This window comes from Puma concolor, chromosome D2, assembly GCF_028749965.1.
Source record: "Puma concolor isolate L17-30 chromosome D2, mPumCon1.1.hap2, whole genome shotgun sequence".
In the NCBI taxonomy this organism is placed as follows: Eukaryota; Metazoa; Chordata; class Mammalia; order Carnivora; family Felidae; genus Puma; species Puma concolor.
In genome coordinates, this window is record NC_141677.1 from 35,457,066 (window position 1) to 35,472,623 (window position 15,558).

Consider the following 15,558-nt stretch of genomic DNA (forward strand, 5'->3'; position numbering starts at 1 on the left):
GTTTAGGCATTTATACCTCTAACTCATTCATTACATTGTGCTGTAGAACAGTGACTGTCAACCTTTTTAGTGTAAGGACCATCAAATAATAATAGACTTCTGTTATTATTTGATAAGGAGTGAATAAGAACAAACGGTGAAGTGATTTTATAATGTTTTCTGTATTTATTTTTCCCCAAACTCCAGCTGTTTAATAACAAATGCCTCCCCACCCTCACCCCATCACAGCAGCAGGAAAATCACCCATCCAATTGTTGGGGGGAGGGGTGCACTGCAGAAAGCAGGGAACGGGGAGCAGCTGGTGAAGGGCTGGTCAGGCTCCTGCCCCCCATGTCACTGACTCTTGGGAGCATCAAGTTGGGCTGGCACAGAAGCCTTTCCTCTGCCCGGCCACCAGCAGGGAGCTCCATCTAAGGGAGGCTGGGTCTCCAGCCAGAGAGCTTGAGAGGAAGCCAGGGCCGGCAGCGGGAGCAAGGGGATGAAAAGGGAAGAGACTCTGGTCTGCCACCAAGTCTGGGTCTTCTGGCTTGCCTGTGCCAAGTCCAGCTGCCAGGGGCGGGCCTTGCCCATCAAGAGGCTGCTGCCACTCACATGGACCTGGCCTCCCTGGCCTTCCTCTGAGACCTCACAGCCTCGTTGTGGGCTTTATGCTTCTCTGCCAATTTGGTGTCCTCTTGGATTTTGTGCCTCTTGCCAAATATGATCTTGTTATAAAGGTACTTCTCCTGCTTCATCATCCTGATGGCCAGACACTTGGCTTAATTCTCCTCCTCTTGGGCCAGCCACTGCCTGTCCTCCAGCTTCACAGTGCCTGCCATCACTCTGAGCTTCTTCCCCTCCATCCTCTGCTCCTCCAGGGCTATCAGTCAGGCCTCTAATGTTTTAAAATAAAGTTTTGTTTTAGTCATCACAACAGCCTTAAGATACATTAAAAATCTACTGGTATCTGTAAGACACGCTTACTTCTATGTTCATCTGTTTCTGCTGTAATCCTAGCATGAGAGAGAGGAAGAGCCATAGGAGCCAAAGGACCTACAGGTAGCAGATTTCTTGCCTGAACTTTGCAGGCTTGGAATCTCCTCTCCCTTATCAGATGCCAGATTTGAACAGGGGGTGAAGGCAGTGGGGAGAAAGACTATGACTAGTCATTCAGGCTTTAAAGGATTCAGAGGGTATGACTCATACTCTACCTTTCAAATAAGTGGCCTGCCAAAACTTGAAGAGCATGGGGCTTGGACAGAGGTGACACTTCGCATCCGCCTTGCCCACGTGCCACTTCCTTTTCAGTTATCTGTTGGCTCTGGCGGATTCCTGTTTTGTTTGAAGGCAAAGTGAAAACTGGTCGCATACTCTCCTACTCTCATCTGAAATAAAAGAATTTAGTGAGCCTGTGGTGTTGGTATCTCAATGTACATATTCTAGCAAAAAGAGGTTGGTGTGGCCCTTGAAAGGCTTTGAATGTTTTAAGTATGATTCACTGTGGTTTTTAATTTTAGTTTTGGGTGTATACATGCAGTGTCCTGTGCTATCACTGAGTTAGGAAAGGGATAGGAATAATTCGTGGATGAGGCCTGTAGGATCTTTAAATCTGGGAGCACAGGGTTGGAACAGCCTGTTTTAGTGTTATTACACAGTGTACACGTGGGTGAGTGGCTGCTGTGTACTTGCTACATGAACTAGATTAAAGTTTGTCATTGTACTCTGTGTTCCTGACTCCCTCCTAAAAACTGTAACTATTCTTGTGGCCTTCACTCAGGTTTCTAGATGACTAATGGCTGAGGATCCTTGACCTTTCTCAAAATGGTAACACTGGGACCAAAGCATATTGGCTAGTCCTAGCTCTGGGATGCCACAGGATGAATCTACTTTTGCTATTTCAAAGTAAAATTTATGCCAAATGGCCAGTATATAAAAGAAAAGTTTATTTTCACACAACTCCCTGAGTCTTTTGTGATCTTCACATTATTTTTATTATTACTTGTTAATCCTATGTATATAAGATCTGAGGATGAAATGAATGGATTATAGAGGCAGCGCTTCCTATTTGAGGGATACTAGAAAGGCTGAACTGCCAGTTGCTGATGGTTGGAATTTCACTGGAGCTTGTTCCTCAGGTTAACAATTTAAACGCTTAAATGCCTGGTGAAGGGAGAATTTTTGACGCCTCAGCAGTCATTTTCACTCATCATACTTGTGGCTGAGACTAGGCTCTAAATATGGGAAAGCAGAGAGAGTTTGAGAGCCTGACCCTTACCCTACCCCCTGGCATCTCTCTCAGGCCTGGACTTTAATATTCCTTTCAAATGAGACCATATATATAGTCATAGAGAAAAAGGAGCCTTAAAAGGTGTTTTTCATGCAATTAAAATTATTAAATGTAAACACTTAAGTCTATACCAACCATTTTTATGACCCTGTTTTGGCATTTCTTCATTTTTAAATATGATGGACTTCTCAAACTTGGAAGTGATCTGGGCCTTTCTTGACCTCTGAGAGACCCTACCTAGATGGCAATGAAAGGAAAGCCTCAACAGGGATTAAGATGAGAGAAGGAATAGTCTTGACAGGCCGTTTTGCCTGCCAAATACTTATGTCAAGGCTAACCTGGTTGGTAATGGCAGTGATGGAGGTGCTGGGCGCAGTGGCCACAGTAGGGAAAGCCTCACTGACCAGTTGATTGTGTTTTCTTTCTTTTGTCTGTTACCTTCCCATTTTGCAAATGTTGTTCTGTGTGATTGGACATGCTTGTGGCCTAACCATCTCTCTCTCTTGAAAGGACAAGACCCAAAATGTATGCTTCTTTGGGTGTGCTCCAGGGTAATCCGACTTCCATGAAATCAAATTTTCAGGTGTTCTTCTCCATAGCACTTCAGTCTTTGGCAAACAATGCATTTGGGTGTGTGTGTATGTGTGTGTGTGTGATAGTATGTATAACCTAAATGGCTGTACTTACTAAGTTCAGATTAAAAAATTTTATTTTAAATATTTATTTATTTTGGGGGGGGGGCAGAGAGAGAGGGAGACACAGAATTCGAAGCAAGCTCCAAGCTCTGAGCTGTCAGCACAGAGCCCGATGCGGGGCTCAAAGTCATGGACCGCGAGATTGTGACCTGAGCTGTAGTCGGACACCTAACCCACTGAGACACCCAGGCACCCCAGTTCAGATTTTATCAGTGCATTTGATATAGGATTGTCCCCCCCCCACCCACACCTGACCATCCCAACATATTTTTTTGAGGTGAGGTATAGTTTCACTTGTTGAATGTTTCAGAGAGGTTTTCAGTTAAAAAAATTTTTTTTAATGTTTATTTATTTTTGAAGGAGAGAGAGACAGAGTGTGAATGGGGGCGGGGCAGAGCGAGAGGGAGACACAGAATCCAAAGCAGGCTCCAGGCTCCAAGCTGTCAACACAGAGCCCAACGCAGGGCTTGAACTCATGAGCTGTGAGATCATGACCTGAGCCAAAGACGGACACCCAACTGACTGAGCCACCCAGGCATCCCATTTAGTTTTATATTATGGAGCGGTATATGTCTAAATAGGCCTATCAGACTGTCTCCCTGACATTATTTTGTTCCAGGGCACTCTCTTTTTCCCTCTGCTGAATCAGTGAGCTGGGATTTGCTGGTTGATTTTTTTTTTACAGAAGCAGATGGGAGATTGTTTGGTTTCAGAGTGAATGAGTTACCTGTCCTTAGTGATAGTAGGCTGCCCTCTCTGGTCAAACCACACCTATGGCAAATGCATGGTATTTTTCACAGAAAGAACTGTGTGTGTGTGTGTGTGTGTGTGTGTGTGTGTGTGTGTGTGTGTGTGTGAGAGAGAGAGAGAGAGAGAGAGAAAGAGAGAAAGAGAGAGAGGAAGGGACAGTAAGAGAGAGAGGGAATATTATCCCATCGGAAAAACAACTCCCAAGATGCTGTGAAGAGGATCATCTTTATAAGTAGTGCTGAGCTTCTGAGGCAGGAGCAATGTTGTCTCCACCTTCTCTATCACCACTTTCCTAATTTCCCAAGTAAAAAGGACTACTTCTACTTTTATGTCCCCTTATCCTCTGCTGGAGGTACTTCTAAATACTAATTTATATTTGTTTGTTTACATGTATGTCTCCTCCTACCAAAGTTGTAACCCTTTAAAAGTAGGGACTTAAAAATACTTTCTTTTAAAAAAAAAATTTTTTTTAACGTTTATTTTTGAGAAGAGAGAGACAGAGCATGAGTTGGGGAAGAGAGAGAAGAAAGAGGGAGACACAGAGTCTGAAACTGGCTCCAGGCTCTGAGCTGTCAGCACAGAGCCCGATGCGGGGCTCGAACTAACGGACTGCAAGATCATGACCTGAGTTGAAGTCGGACGCTCAACCGACTGAGCCACCCAGGCACCCCTTAAAAATACTTTCTATTCCTGGGTATCTTATAGCATGTAGTAGGTCCTCAATATGTTAGATGAACAGATGGATGAAGAATTAAATTCAAGTAATTTAAGAGTGGGTGCATTCTGGTAGAAGCTTTAAAAATGACTTAAGGTAATCTTTATAATTTCTGGATCTGTTTTTCTCTTATATTTCTTAAATTAAAAATTCAGCATAAACTTAAGCTTGATAAAGTGATCACTGAAATCACATGGAACTGAGTAGTTTGGGATCTTTATATATCTTAAATTGTATCAAGTTATATCATGTGTAATTCTGGAGAGAATGGATTTAGTAGGTTATGAGTGAACATATTTTGGGTCCTGTGAGGCTGTCATTAGTCCATTGATCTAAAGCATAAGAATTTTCTATTAATTTATGTTGAAGACTCAAAGGCAGAGAGAAGTTTTAACTTGTGATACACTTGATTGATTTAAAGTATCTAAATCAATATTATTAGGATAGAGTCAAGATATATAATTATTTAGGAAACAGACCTTTTTCCTATTGTCATTCTCTGAAATGCTTTTTAAAAATTTTGGATTTGTGTTAAAAAGGAGATTGGGGCACCTGGGTGGCTCAGTCGGTTGAGCATCCGACTTCAGCTCAGGTCATGATCTTGTGTTTTGTGAGGTCAAGCTCTACGTGGAGTTTTGTGCTGACTGCTTTGGAGCCTGAAGCCTGCTTCCTAATTCTGTGTCTCCCTCTTTCTCCGCCCCTCCCCCACTTGCTCTCTGTCTCTCTGTCTCTCAAAAATAAAGAAACATTTTTTAAAAATTAAAAAAAAAAGACTTAAAAAAGTAGGAGATCACTTTAAGAAGTGAGGCAGCTTGAATGTTTAAAATCTCATTTTCCGCAGACGAAAGAGACTTCTGTCTGTTTCTGACTACTGGTTAGTCATGGTGGGATTTGTTTGGCTTTTATGAATGCCATTAAATTTTAATGTACAGATCAGATGTCTTATTGTAGAAAAATGGTACAGTGTCTGTTTTAGACCTATCAGTTTACCACACAAGGGAACCATTAGTGGAGAATCAAATTGATTCCTGCAAAGCCTTTTGATTTCATCATCTTTTTTCTGTTTCTTTTCTCCATGATGGTTATTCCTTTCATTTATTTATTTTTGTTTTTTTATTTTTTTCCAAATTTGAAACACCTAGGCAGTAATCGAATCCTTGCAAGTAGGTGTAGTACAACAGTTGCATTCTGTGATTCTTGTTTGTTTGCTTTAATTTCATCAGGGTTCATGTCACCTGGGAACAAAACCAAGTTTTGTGACTTTTTAAAGTTAATGATCTCTATGGGTGAAAATTCCTGATTGCCTGTACTGGGTGAAAATTCATTTGTTTACTCATTCAGCAAATATTTACTGAACATTTGTTATGTGTTGGGCATTCTCTGAAGACATTAATGAACAAGATAGACAAGGTTCTTAGCCTTGTTGAACTTAAAGTCTTGTGGGAAATAGAGAAAACTAAACTGAGAGGGTGTGAGCAGTCTCATGGGAGCACATAGGAGGTGTACGTGTAGATTTGGGATGGTTTCCTGATAGAAGAGTCATTTAAAGGCAGGGTCTAAGAGAGTAAGTAGTGGTTAGGGGGGAGAGAGACGGGGGAGAGAGAGGTGTTTGAATTCGAGGGAATGGATATGAAATATCTTGAAGCAAGATGCCAGTGCTCTTTAACTAAATGTCTTCAATGAGTGATTGGCTGTCCCTAAAGGTCTTTTGAAATATTTCTCTTGAATATTTTAAAGTTTTCATTGAAACATTTTTATTTATTTTAATTCCAGTGTAAACATACAGTGCTATGTTAGTTTCAGGTGTGCAATGTAATAATTCAACACTTCCATACATTACCCAGTGCTCCTCATCACAAGTGCACTCCTTAATCCCCATCACTTATTTCACCCATCCCCCAACCCACTTCCCCTCTGGTAATCATCAGTTTGTACTTAACAGTTAAGAGTCTGTTTCTTGGCTTCTCTCTCTCACTCTTTTTCCCCTTGCTCGTTAGTTTTGTTTCTTAAATTCCATAAACATTTAAAAATAAGTGTAACTAGTTTTACAGCATGTATTTTCTGCCATATTGTGTATTATATACCTGTCTTAAATGTTTCCATGTAATCTGGCTCATTTGATTTATGGAAAGCATCTGCCATTAATCATTGGCAAAGCCAGTTCTCACTGTCTATCTAGCCAGCTGGATCAAATTTACTTTTTTCAACTTTTAAAATAGTTCTTGCTTTAGTCAATTGTCTTTTAAACATATTTAAATAATATAATTTTTAATATTTACTCAGTACTTAACATTGTGTTATTTATAACCTCTTGTCTTTTGTTGTCATTTTTTTCTGTGAGTCCAAATTTCCATCTGGTATAATTTTCCTTCTTCCTGAAGGATTTCCTTTAACATATCCTATAGTTCAGGTTTGCTGATGATGAATTCTTTCAGCTTTTATATACCTGAAAAAATCTTTATTTCACCTTAATTTTTGAAATGTGTTTTTTTTGGGGTGTGGATTTTTAGATTGATGTTTTTTTTTTTTTCTTTCAGTACTTTGCTTCACTGTCTTATGGCTTGCATTGTTTCTAGCAAGAAGTCTGTTGTTATTCTTTGTCCTTTTGTATATAAAGTGTCATTTTTCTCTGACTACTTTAATTTTTTTTTTTCAACGTTTTTTATATATTTTTGGGACAGAGAGAGACAGAGCATGAACGGGCGAGGGGCAGAGAGAGAGGGAGACACAGAATCGGAAACAGGCTCCAGGCTCTGAGCCATCAGCCCGGAGCCTGATGCGGGGCTCGAACTCACGGACCGCGAGATCGTGACCTGGCTGAAGTCGGACGCTTAACCGACTGCGCCACCCAGGCGCCCTCTCTGACTACTTTAAATATTTTGTTTTCAACCTTGGTTTTGAGCAATTTCCTTATGATGTGTGTAGTTCTCTTCATGCTTTTTGTGTTTGGCATTTATTGAGCTTCTTGGACCTGCAGCTTTATAGTGTTCATTAAAAAAATTTTTTTTATGTCATCCTCTCTTCAAATACTGTTTTCTCTTTCCCCCTTTTCTCTCCTTTGGAGATTCAAATTGCACATGTATTAGGCTGCTTTGAGTTGTACCACATCTCACTGATGATCTGTTAATTTTTTCAAGTCTTTTTTTTTCTTTCTGTTTCATTTTGGATAATTTTACTTGCTATGACTTGAATTTCACTGATCTTTTTTTCATGCAATATCTTATCTGTTAGTAATTTATAAAGTCTGTTTTTGTATCTGACACACATCTCCAGTTATTGAGTCTTGTTCTTATATCTTTTATTTATCTATTTAATGTACTCAATCTTTCCTTTAGCTTTTGAGCATATGGAATACGGTTATAATAATGGTTTTAACGTTCTTGTCTATTAATTTTGTCATATGTGTCATTTCTGGGTTGTTTTTGAATGATTTCTTTTCATTGTGGGTGGTGTTTTCATGCCTATTTGTATGCCTGGTAAATTTCAGTTGGCGGACAGTGTCATATTACTGTTGTAACAGACACAACATTATCTTCCAGTTCTGGAGGTCAGAAGTCCAAAATGGGTTAATAGAGTTGTGTTGCTTCTGAAGATTCTAGGAAATAATCCATTTCTTTGCCTTTTCCAGCTTCTGGAAGCTGCCCCAATTTTTTGGCTTGTAGCCCTGCATCTCTCTTACTTCTTCTGTCATTATATCTTTCTGCTTCTGCTGTTACATCATTGTGAAATATTTACCTTCAATGTGCGATAAAATAGCTGTCAACCTAGAAATCTGTACTACAGAAATAGTCTTTGAAGTAGGAGAACAAAATAGATATTTTCAAACAAACAAAAATGGATACATATTGTTATCAGCATTCTCTTAGTAGAGAAAATTCTAAAGAATGCAATTCAGACAAAGTCAGATGATTCTAGATGTAAGGCCTGAGATATAAGAGGGAATGATTAACCAAAATATGGGACAATTTGTTGGTAAATATAAACAAACTTTGACTTACATAGTATAACAATGTAATATCTAATGAGTTATAAAGGTTAAAATGAAAGATAGGACATATTATACATGAAAACAACATAAACATAAAACAAAACTTGGAAACAGTAGCATAAAGGTCAGGAAAGGGATGATTGGGAATTAAACATGCTAAGATCATTCTTTGGGAAGGAGGTAGAAATATTGACTAATTTTAGATTTTCATGAGACTGATGCACTGCCAACTGTGCTAAGAGGACAGCTTTTATTTTAGATTAAAAAAATTTTTTTGGGAGGGCACCTGGGTGGCTCAGTCAGTTGAGCATCCAACTTCGGCTTAGGTCATGATCTCACGGTCTGTGAATTCGAGCCTCGCGTCGGGCTGTGTGTCGACAGCTTGGAGCCTGGAGCCTGTTTCGGATTTTGTGTCTCCCTCTCTCTCTGACCCGCCCCCGTTCATGATCTGTCTCTCTTTGTCTCGAAAAAATAAATAAACATTAAAAAAATAATAAAAAAAATTTTTTTTTAACATTTATTTTTTGTGAGTGGGAGTGGGAGTGGGACAGAGAGAGAGAGAGAGAGAGAGAGAGAGAGAGAGAGTCACAGATTCTGAAGCAGGCTCCAGGCTCTGAGCTGTCAGCACAGAGCCCGAGGCAGGGCTCGAACTCATGAACTGCGAGATCATGACCTGAGCTGAAGTCGGACGCTTAACCAACTGAGCCACCCAGGCGCCCCTATTTTAGATTTTTAATGTGCCAAGTATGCATGCTAAAATATTTAAGGTGACCACAAAAAGAACAGAGTATATAACCTTTAAGGGAATAAGAAAAAGAAAAAACTAGCAACCCCCCCACCCCCGCCAACAAAAGATAAAATAAGGAAAAAAGAAAAAGAATGAATTAAAATTACAGGCCATATAGAAAATAAATAATAAGATATGAAAATAATCCTAAGTATATCAGTAATATTAATGAATTTAAGTGGGCTGAATTAGTAAGTTAAAAGTTCCTAGCTGGATAAAAAATCTGTAGCTATATGATATTTATAAAAGACATCTAAAACATAATGACAGTGGGGCGCCTGTGTGGCTCAGCTGGTTGAGTGTCCGACTCTTGATTTTGGCTCAGGTCATGATCCCAGGGTCATGAGATCGAGCCCTGAGTGGGGCTCCATGTTGGGCATGGAGCCTGCTTGTGATTCTTTCTCTCTTTCCCTCTGCCCCTGCCCCGCTTGCACTCCTTTTCTCAAAAAAAGAAAAAAAAGAAAAAAGAAATTTGTACATGAATGTTAGCAGCATTATTCATAATTCCCAAAAGATGGAAACAACCCAGATGTCCATCAACACATGGATGGATAATCAAATTTTCAAAGCTGAATAAAATAGTATTCAGCTATGAAAAAGAGCAAACTAGTAACACATATACTATAACCTGGATGAACTTTGAAAACATTTATGCTAAGTGAAAGAAGCCAGACACAGAAGGTCGCATAGTACATGATTCTTTTTATATGATATATCCAGAATAGGTAAATTCATGGAGACAGAAGGCAGATTAGGGGTTATCAGGGGATGGGGGAAGAGGGAAATGGGGAGTGATTACATAATGAGTTCAGGCTGCATTTCTGAGGTGATAAAAGTTTTGACCCAAGAGAGGGGTGGTAGTTGCTCGGCATTGTGAATATACTAAATGCCATTGAATGGTACTGTTTAGAGTGACTGATTGCATGTTATGTGACTTTCACCTTAATAAAAAACTATGTTGTGATCTAATTTTGGTCTTTCATATTGATGAAGATAAACTTAAGTTTGATTATATACCAAGTTGTTGAGACTGTGAGGAAATAGGTACTCTCATCTATTGTGTTAGGAATGTAAGTAACTTCTGTGATTGGCAATATGGCAACATTTGTCAAAATTTTAAGTGTCTGTACCTTTGACTCAGCAATTCCATTTCTGGATTGTGTCTTACAGATACATACATTTTAAAATGATATTTTTCAAGGTGATTTATTGTAGCAGGCTAATGAATTATGGACTAGTTGTATAGTTATATTAAAGAATGAGGAGGCTCTTTATGTACTTTTATTAGAACATTTCTCAGGTAAATTAGGTGGAAAAAGCCGAATGCAGAGAGTATGAATAGTATGATCCTATTTGTATAAAAAAGTAGAAGCCTGTCTTTGTTTCTGGATGCATAAATGTTTTACTTTAAAGAATACAGGGGAAACGTGTAACATTAATTGCAAGTAGATGGAATTTGAATGTCTGGGAGATAGTGGAAAGAAGGTGATTTTTCACTGTCTTTCATATATAGGACTATACATATTCTATATAACTTAAAGTTAAATTAAAGATTTAATTTAAAAGTTAAAAAGGAACAGTAAACAACCAGGCCTCTAAGAGTGATCCAAAGCCACATCAGTGAGGTTCTGTTCTTCATTGATTTCATTCATTCATTCATTCATTCATTCATTTATTCTGTATGATCAGGTTGTCTATGTTATTGAACTGTATTAATATTAAACTATCAATAAATGGTTTGGTTATTAATGCTAGTGGCCTTTTAATTAACAACATAGTGTTAGAAGGCTCTTTTCAAACAGTCCAGTGGATTTGTCAAATCCTTTTAGCTAGATGAATGAGAATTTATGCATTACTTCATACTTTTTGTTTCCTCCTAATCCTTTGTGTTATCTGATTATTAAATTTCATTTAACACAGTGCTTTGGCATTTTAATTTACTTCCAGATATTAAATCTGAAACTGTTGTTAAGGATTTTCGTTCTTTGTGTGGTGTCTTTTTTTTTTGTGTGTGTGTGTGTGTGGTGTCTTTTAACGGCAGTGTCGATGGGGCGAGGAAGAAGGAAACAAAGGAATTGCAGAGATATATAGCAACCTAAACTGAAAGGTCTAAAACATTTTGTCATCATTTTTTGTTGCCAGGAAATAACAAAGAACAAGGGCTTAGTGAAGTGAATGAGTGAATGTGTGAATGAATGAATGGATGGATGGATGTACCCCCTTAATTGTAGACTTTAAAAGCTAAAATCTTAAATCCTATTGTAAATTGGTCTTGGCAATTTTCCATGCAGTAAAAAAATGTGGATATGTCTCTTCATTCTTTGCATTGCACGTGATATTCTTCTGCTTGGTTCTGCCAGTGAATTATTAACTCCATGTTCCTCCCCTCAGGGTGGAGAATGCTTGTACCAAGCTTGTTCAGGCAGCCCAGATGCTTCAGTCAGATCCTTACTCGGTGCCTGCTCGAGATTATCTTATCGATGGGTCAAGGGGCATCCTTTCAGGCACATCAGACCTGCTCCTCACCTTCGATGAGGCTGAGGTAGGCAATCTGAGGCCCATGCAGACCTCTTCCAGGCTAAAGTCTTAAAGATAGTCTTAAAAGTAATAATGGAGGATTGATGACTGTTGAGGATGGGAAGATGTTGAAGAGCTGCACATCTGAATTAGCATGTTTTCTACTTATTGTTCACTCACTTGACTAAAATATGAAATCTGTTTTCAGGTTCGTAAAATTATTAGAGTTTGCAAAGGAATTTTGGAATATCTTACAGTGGCAGAGGTGGTGGAAACTATGGAAGATTTGGTCACTTACACAAAGAATCTTGGACCAGGTTAGTCATGTCCAGTTTTTATAATAAAGAGTTTTTAGAGATTGTCCAGTTTGATCAAGGTGAAAGAAGTACTCCCTCCTGCTTTTTGCCCAAGATTAGTCATGACACATTGGGTTTTGAGGTGTCTGTACTCTGCTGATGGAGCTGCCACTGTGTTTCTACTGAGGAGATATCATCGTCTCTGAAAGCTGAATCTGCTTTCTACAAATCCTGGCCCTGCCTAATGAATTAAACTAGACATTGTAAATGTTGCTGGAGAATATAGGAAATACTTTTCTATTACTGTAATGCTTAAGGCCACCCTGAATTCTGACCCCTCCATTCCATATTATACAGCATTCCTTCACTGTCTGCCAGCTGGCCTGTAGCTCTTAATGACCTCGTGTCTTGTTAATTAGCCTGCCTACTATTATGGATTCATGCCCTAGCCCGAGGCTGCATAATATAATCAGACCTGGAAGAAGAGAAGAGCTACTGTGACTAAGTCTCATTTTGAAATGATTGTTTAGTCACCTGAGAATTGAATATTCAAAATACATGAACAGATACCAGCTTTTTCTGTTATAGGCATATAACATGAACTTGAGGGTCCTTAAAGTATGATTGAGACCAATGAGAGGACAACCTCAGATGTTCAACTTATCAGTAGTAAAGATCACGTACCACCTCATAAGAGTCTTTTGCCTTAGGTGAAATGATTTTTAATTCAGTGTGTTCATGAGGTTCCGATACAGTCATTCTGTAAACTTATGGCAGTTAAGACTTTCTCTGAGCCATCTTTGAAGATCACCAGGAAATGCCTTTAGAGCAGTATTCTTTAAACTTTCCCATAGCACTGGGAAAATAAAGTTTATTTCTTCAAATAAAATCTTACACAGAATCCCAACATATAAAGACAAAAATGTAACTATTCTGAATGAGGCAGGGGCAACCCCTCCTTTCCTACCCCTCTTTGGTATCCTTTGATGATCTGTGCAACTACTTAAGAAATCTTAAGAGCAGTTTGAAAACCAAAGCTTGAGAGAATCACATAGTACCTTTGAATAATAACCAAAGTAAACAAAAAGTGCTAGCAGGCCGGTTCCAAAACACCAGATGCTTTTGATTGCTGTCCTTAGTATAATTATTTTTATAATATTTCTATTTGTTTCTAATTATAAAAATAGTACATGCTTATTTTGGACAAATCGGAAAGTACAGAAAAATATAAAGATGAAAACAAAACACATTATTGTAATTCTTAAGATTTTTTTCAGCCACTAGATTCTCAGTACTAAGCTCGCATGAGATTTTTTTTTTTTTTTACTATTTTTTTTTTTTAATGTCTTTACTTTTGAGAGAGAGAGAGAGAGAGCATGAGCAGGGGAGGGGCAGAGAGAGGGAGAATCCAGAAGCAGGCTCCAGACCTTGAGCTGTCAGCGCAGAGCCTGATGTGGGGCTCGAACTCACTAACTGCGAGGTCATGACCTGAGCCAAAGTCATACGCTCAGCTGACTGAGCCACCCAGGTGCCTCAGCTTGCATGACATTCTTACATACGTGCAGTGGCCAGATACATTATGTGAACCTGGTATGTGTAGTTACCAGGCAAAATATTTTTATTCATTTTTTGCAAATACATATTTGTTTTTCACAAATACGTTTTTATATTTTATATACATATAATATATTATTTATATTATAATTATACATTATATTATATATTATTTATATTATTTATAATATATATTATTTATAATATATAGATATAATATATTTTATATGTCAACCATGTGAAAATTATGTCATAGTTTGGATTTACATTTAACAAATTACTTTTAATGAAATGAATAAAGTTGCATTGTTACAGCTGCCCTGAAAAATTTTTATCAAAAATGCTACAGTTCAGTGACAGTATCTGTTGTTTAAATAAGCCGACAATCAGTTTGGACTTTTGTAGTCATTCGTAATGGATTTAGGCTCAGAAAGTGAATCTGGATCGTTTCACGACTCACCCTGCACAATTTATTCCTTACGCCCCAGGAATGACGAAGATGGCCAAGATGATTGATGAAAGGCAGCAGGAACTGACTCACCAGGAGCACCGAGTGATGTTGGTGAACTCCATGAACACTGTGAAAGAGTTGCTGCCAGTTCTCATTTCAGGTATTTTCTGCCTGTACATTATCTTACAGGAAAAAAAAAGTCACTATATTCTAAACTCCTGAAGTTCATTTTCTTTTGCTGCTCGGTTGCATGTCCTTCAGGCTGGGTAAAAGTGAGACCTGATAGATTGGGTGTTATTTGATGGCTGTAGCTGATTGGCTAAGAACCAGTATTCGTCTTCTGTAATGTCCTCCTTCTGCTCTTTGTTTGAAGCTGCCTTTCCTGTTGCCCAGCTCTGTTCTCATAGTTCTACTAGGCTCCTTTTCTAGGAGGTAGAATGTCTGGAAACTTTAGTTATGGGCATATGAATATTGACACTTTTATTTGTGTTATGAAAAAAGAATTAGCTGGAATGGATGTTATAGAGTACTATATGACAAAGAAGTGACCCCAAAGTCCACAGTTTTTCCTAAAATAAATTGAACTGTACAGAGCTAGTGTACCAGATGGGACTTCTTTTCCACTGGGTAGAGCCCAGAAATGCAAACATGGTGGCCGCTGTCTCAGCTAGCAAGAGGGAGCTACACTCATTGGGTGTGTAGTATGTACCAGATACCTCATGGTTCACATAAGTTATCTTAGTCAAGTTAAGGGTTAGTTTAACTGTCAGAGGGCAGCTCTATAGTCTGTCTTTTTTTTGTTTGTTTGCTTCCTATTTTCAAAATCTTGTAGGGCATGTCCTGGCACCCCCAGATCCTGCCTTCCTGCTTTGGCATTTCAGGTAGTCGCTAAAAAAGGAGAGGTGAATGTAAGAGCTCAGAAAGCCCTTATATGAACCAGAAAACAAAACATTTGTGAGTAGAGTCTTACTATCTCCGTGGGAAATGTTTTTGAGGCCAGCTGTTCCATGTGATAGAAGAGTTTTGGGAGCAAGATTTCTTTCTGATCTGGGTAACTCAATAAAGTGTTGGTTAGTCTTTGTCTTCACAATTTTAATTATTTTATGGGAAGATATTCTCTTTCTCTAGTGCTTCAAATTATCAGTATTTTCTTGTACTTTCGGGGGTTAAAAAGTTCCTACTACATGTTGAGAGAAATTCTGAAAGATAAACTCAGTATTTTGGGATCTTCATTAGGATTGGGTGCAAGAGCATACTCCAGTTACAGTTGTACTGACTATTTTTGTCTTGTCCTATTGGGTGTGCATTAGATGGGGCACAGTGTTAGGGCTGGGATGATAACTGATTTAGAAGGATATTGGACATTTTGGGATTATAGGTCATCTATATATGCATGTCAGATTAGCTTCCTGATCATTTGTAGTGATGTCTTGTACCTTACGGTTGCTGATATTGGAACTTCATTGGCAGCCTTCAGTGTTTTGTTTGTTTGGTTTTGTTTTTAATATATTCTTTTTTTTTAAGATTTTATTTTTTTAA

General features: G+C 38.5%; 1 protein-coding gene across 4 annotated transcripts in view; it reads left to right on the forward strand.

Annotated features, from left to right (window-relative positions):
* VCL (vinculin) overlaps window positions 1-15,558 on the forward strand; it is a 112,229-nt gene that overhangs the window by 52,751 nt on the left and 43,920 nt on the right. For all 4 annotated transcript variants that reach the window (XM_086680032.1, XM_025918234.2, XM_086680033.1 and 1 more), the window contains exons 3-5: window positions 11,593-11,743; window positions 11,927-12,035; window positions 14,057-14,179. In XM_086680032.1, the coding sequence (XP_086536158.1) occupies window positions 11,593-11,743; window positions 11,927-12,035; window positions 14,057-14,179 (383 nt within the window). The remainder of the gene's footprint in view (window positions 1-11,592; window positions 11,744-11,926; window positions 12,036-14,056; window positions 14,180-15,558) is intronic.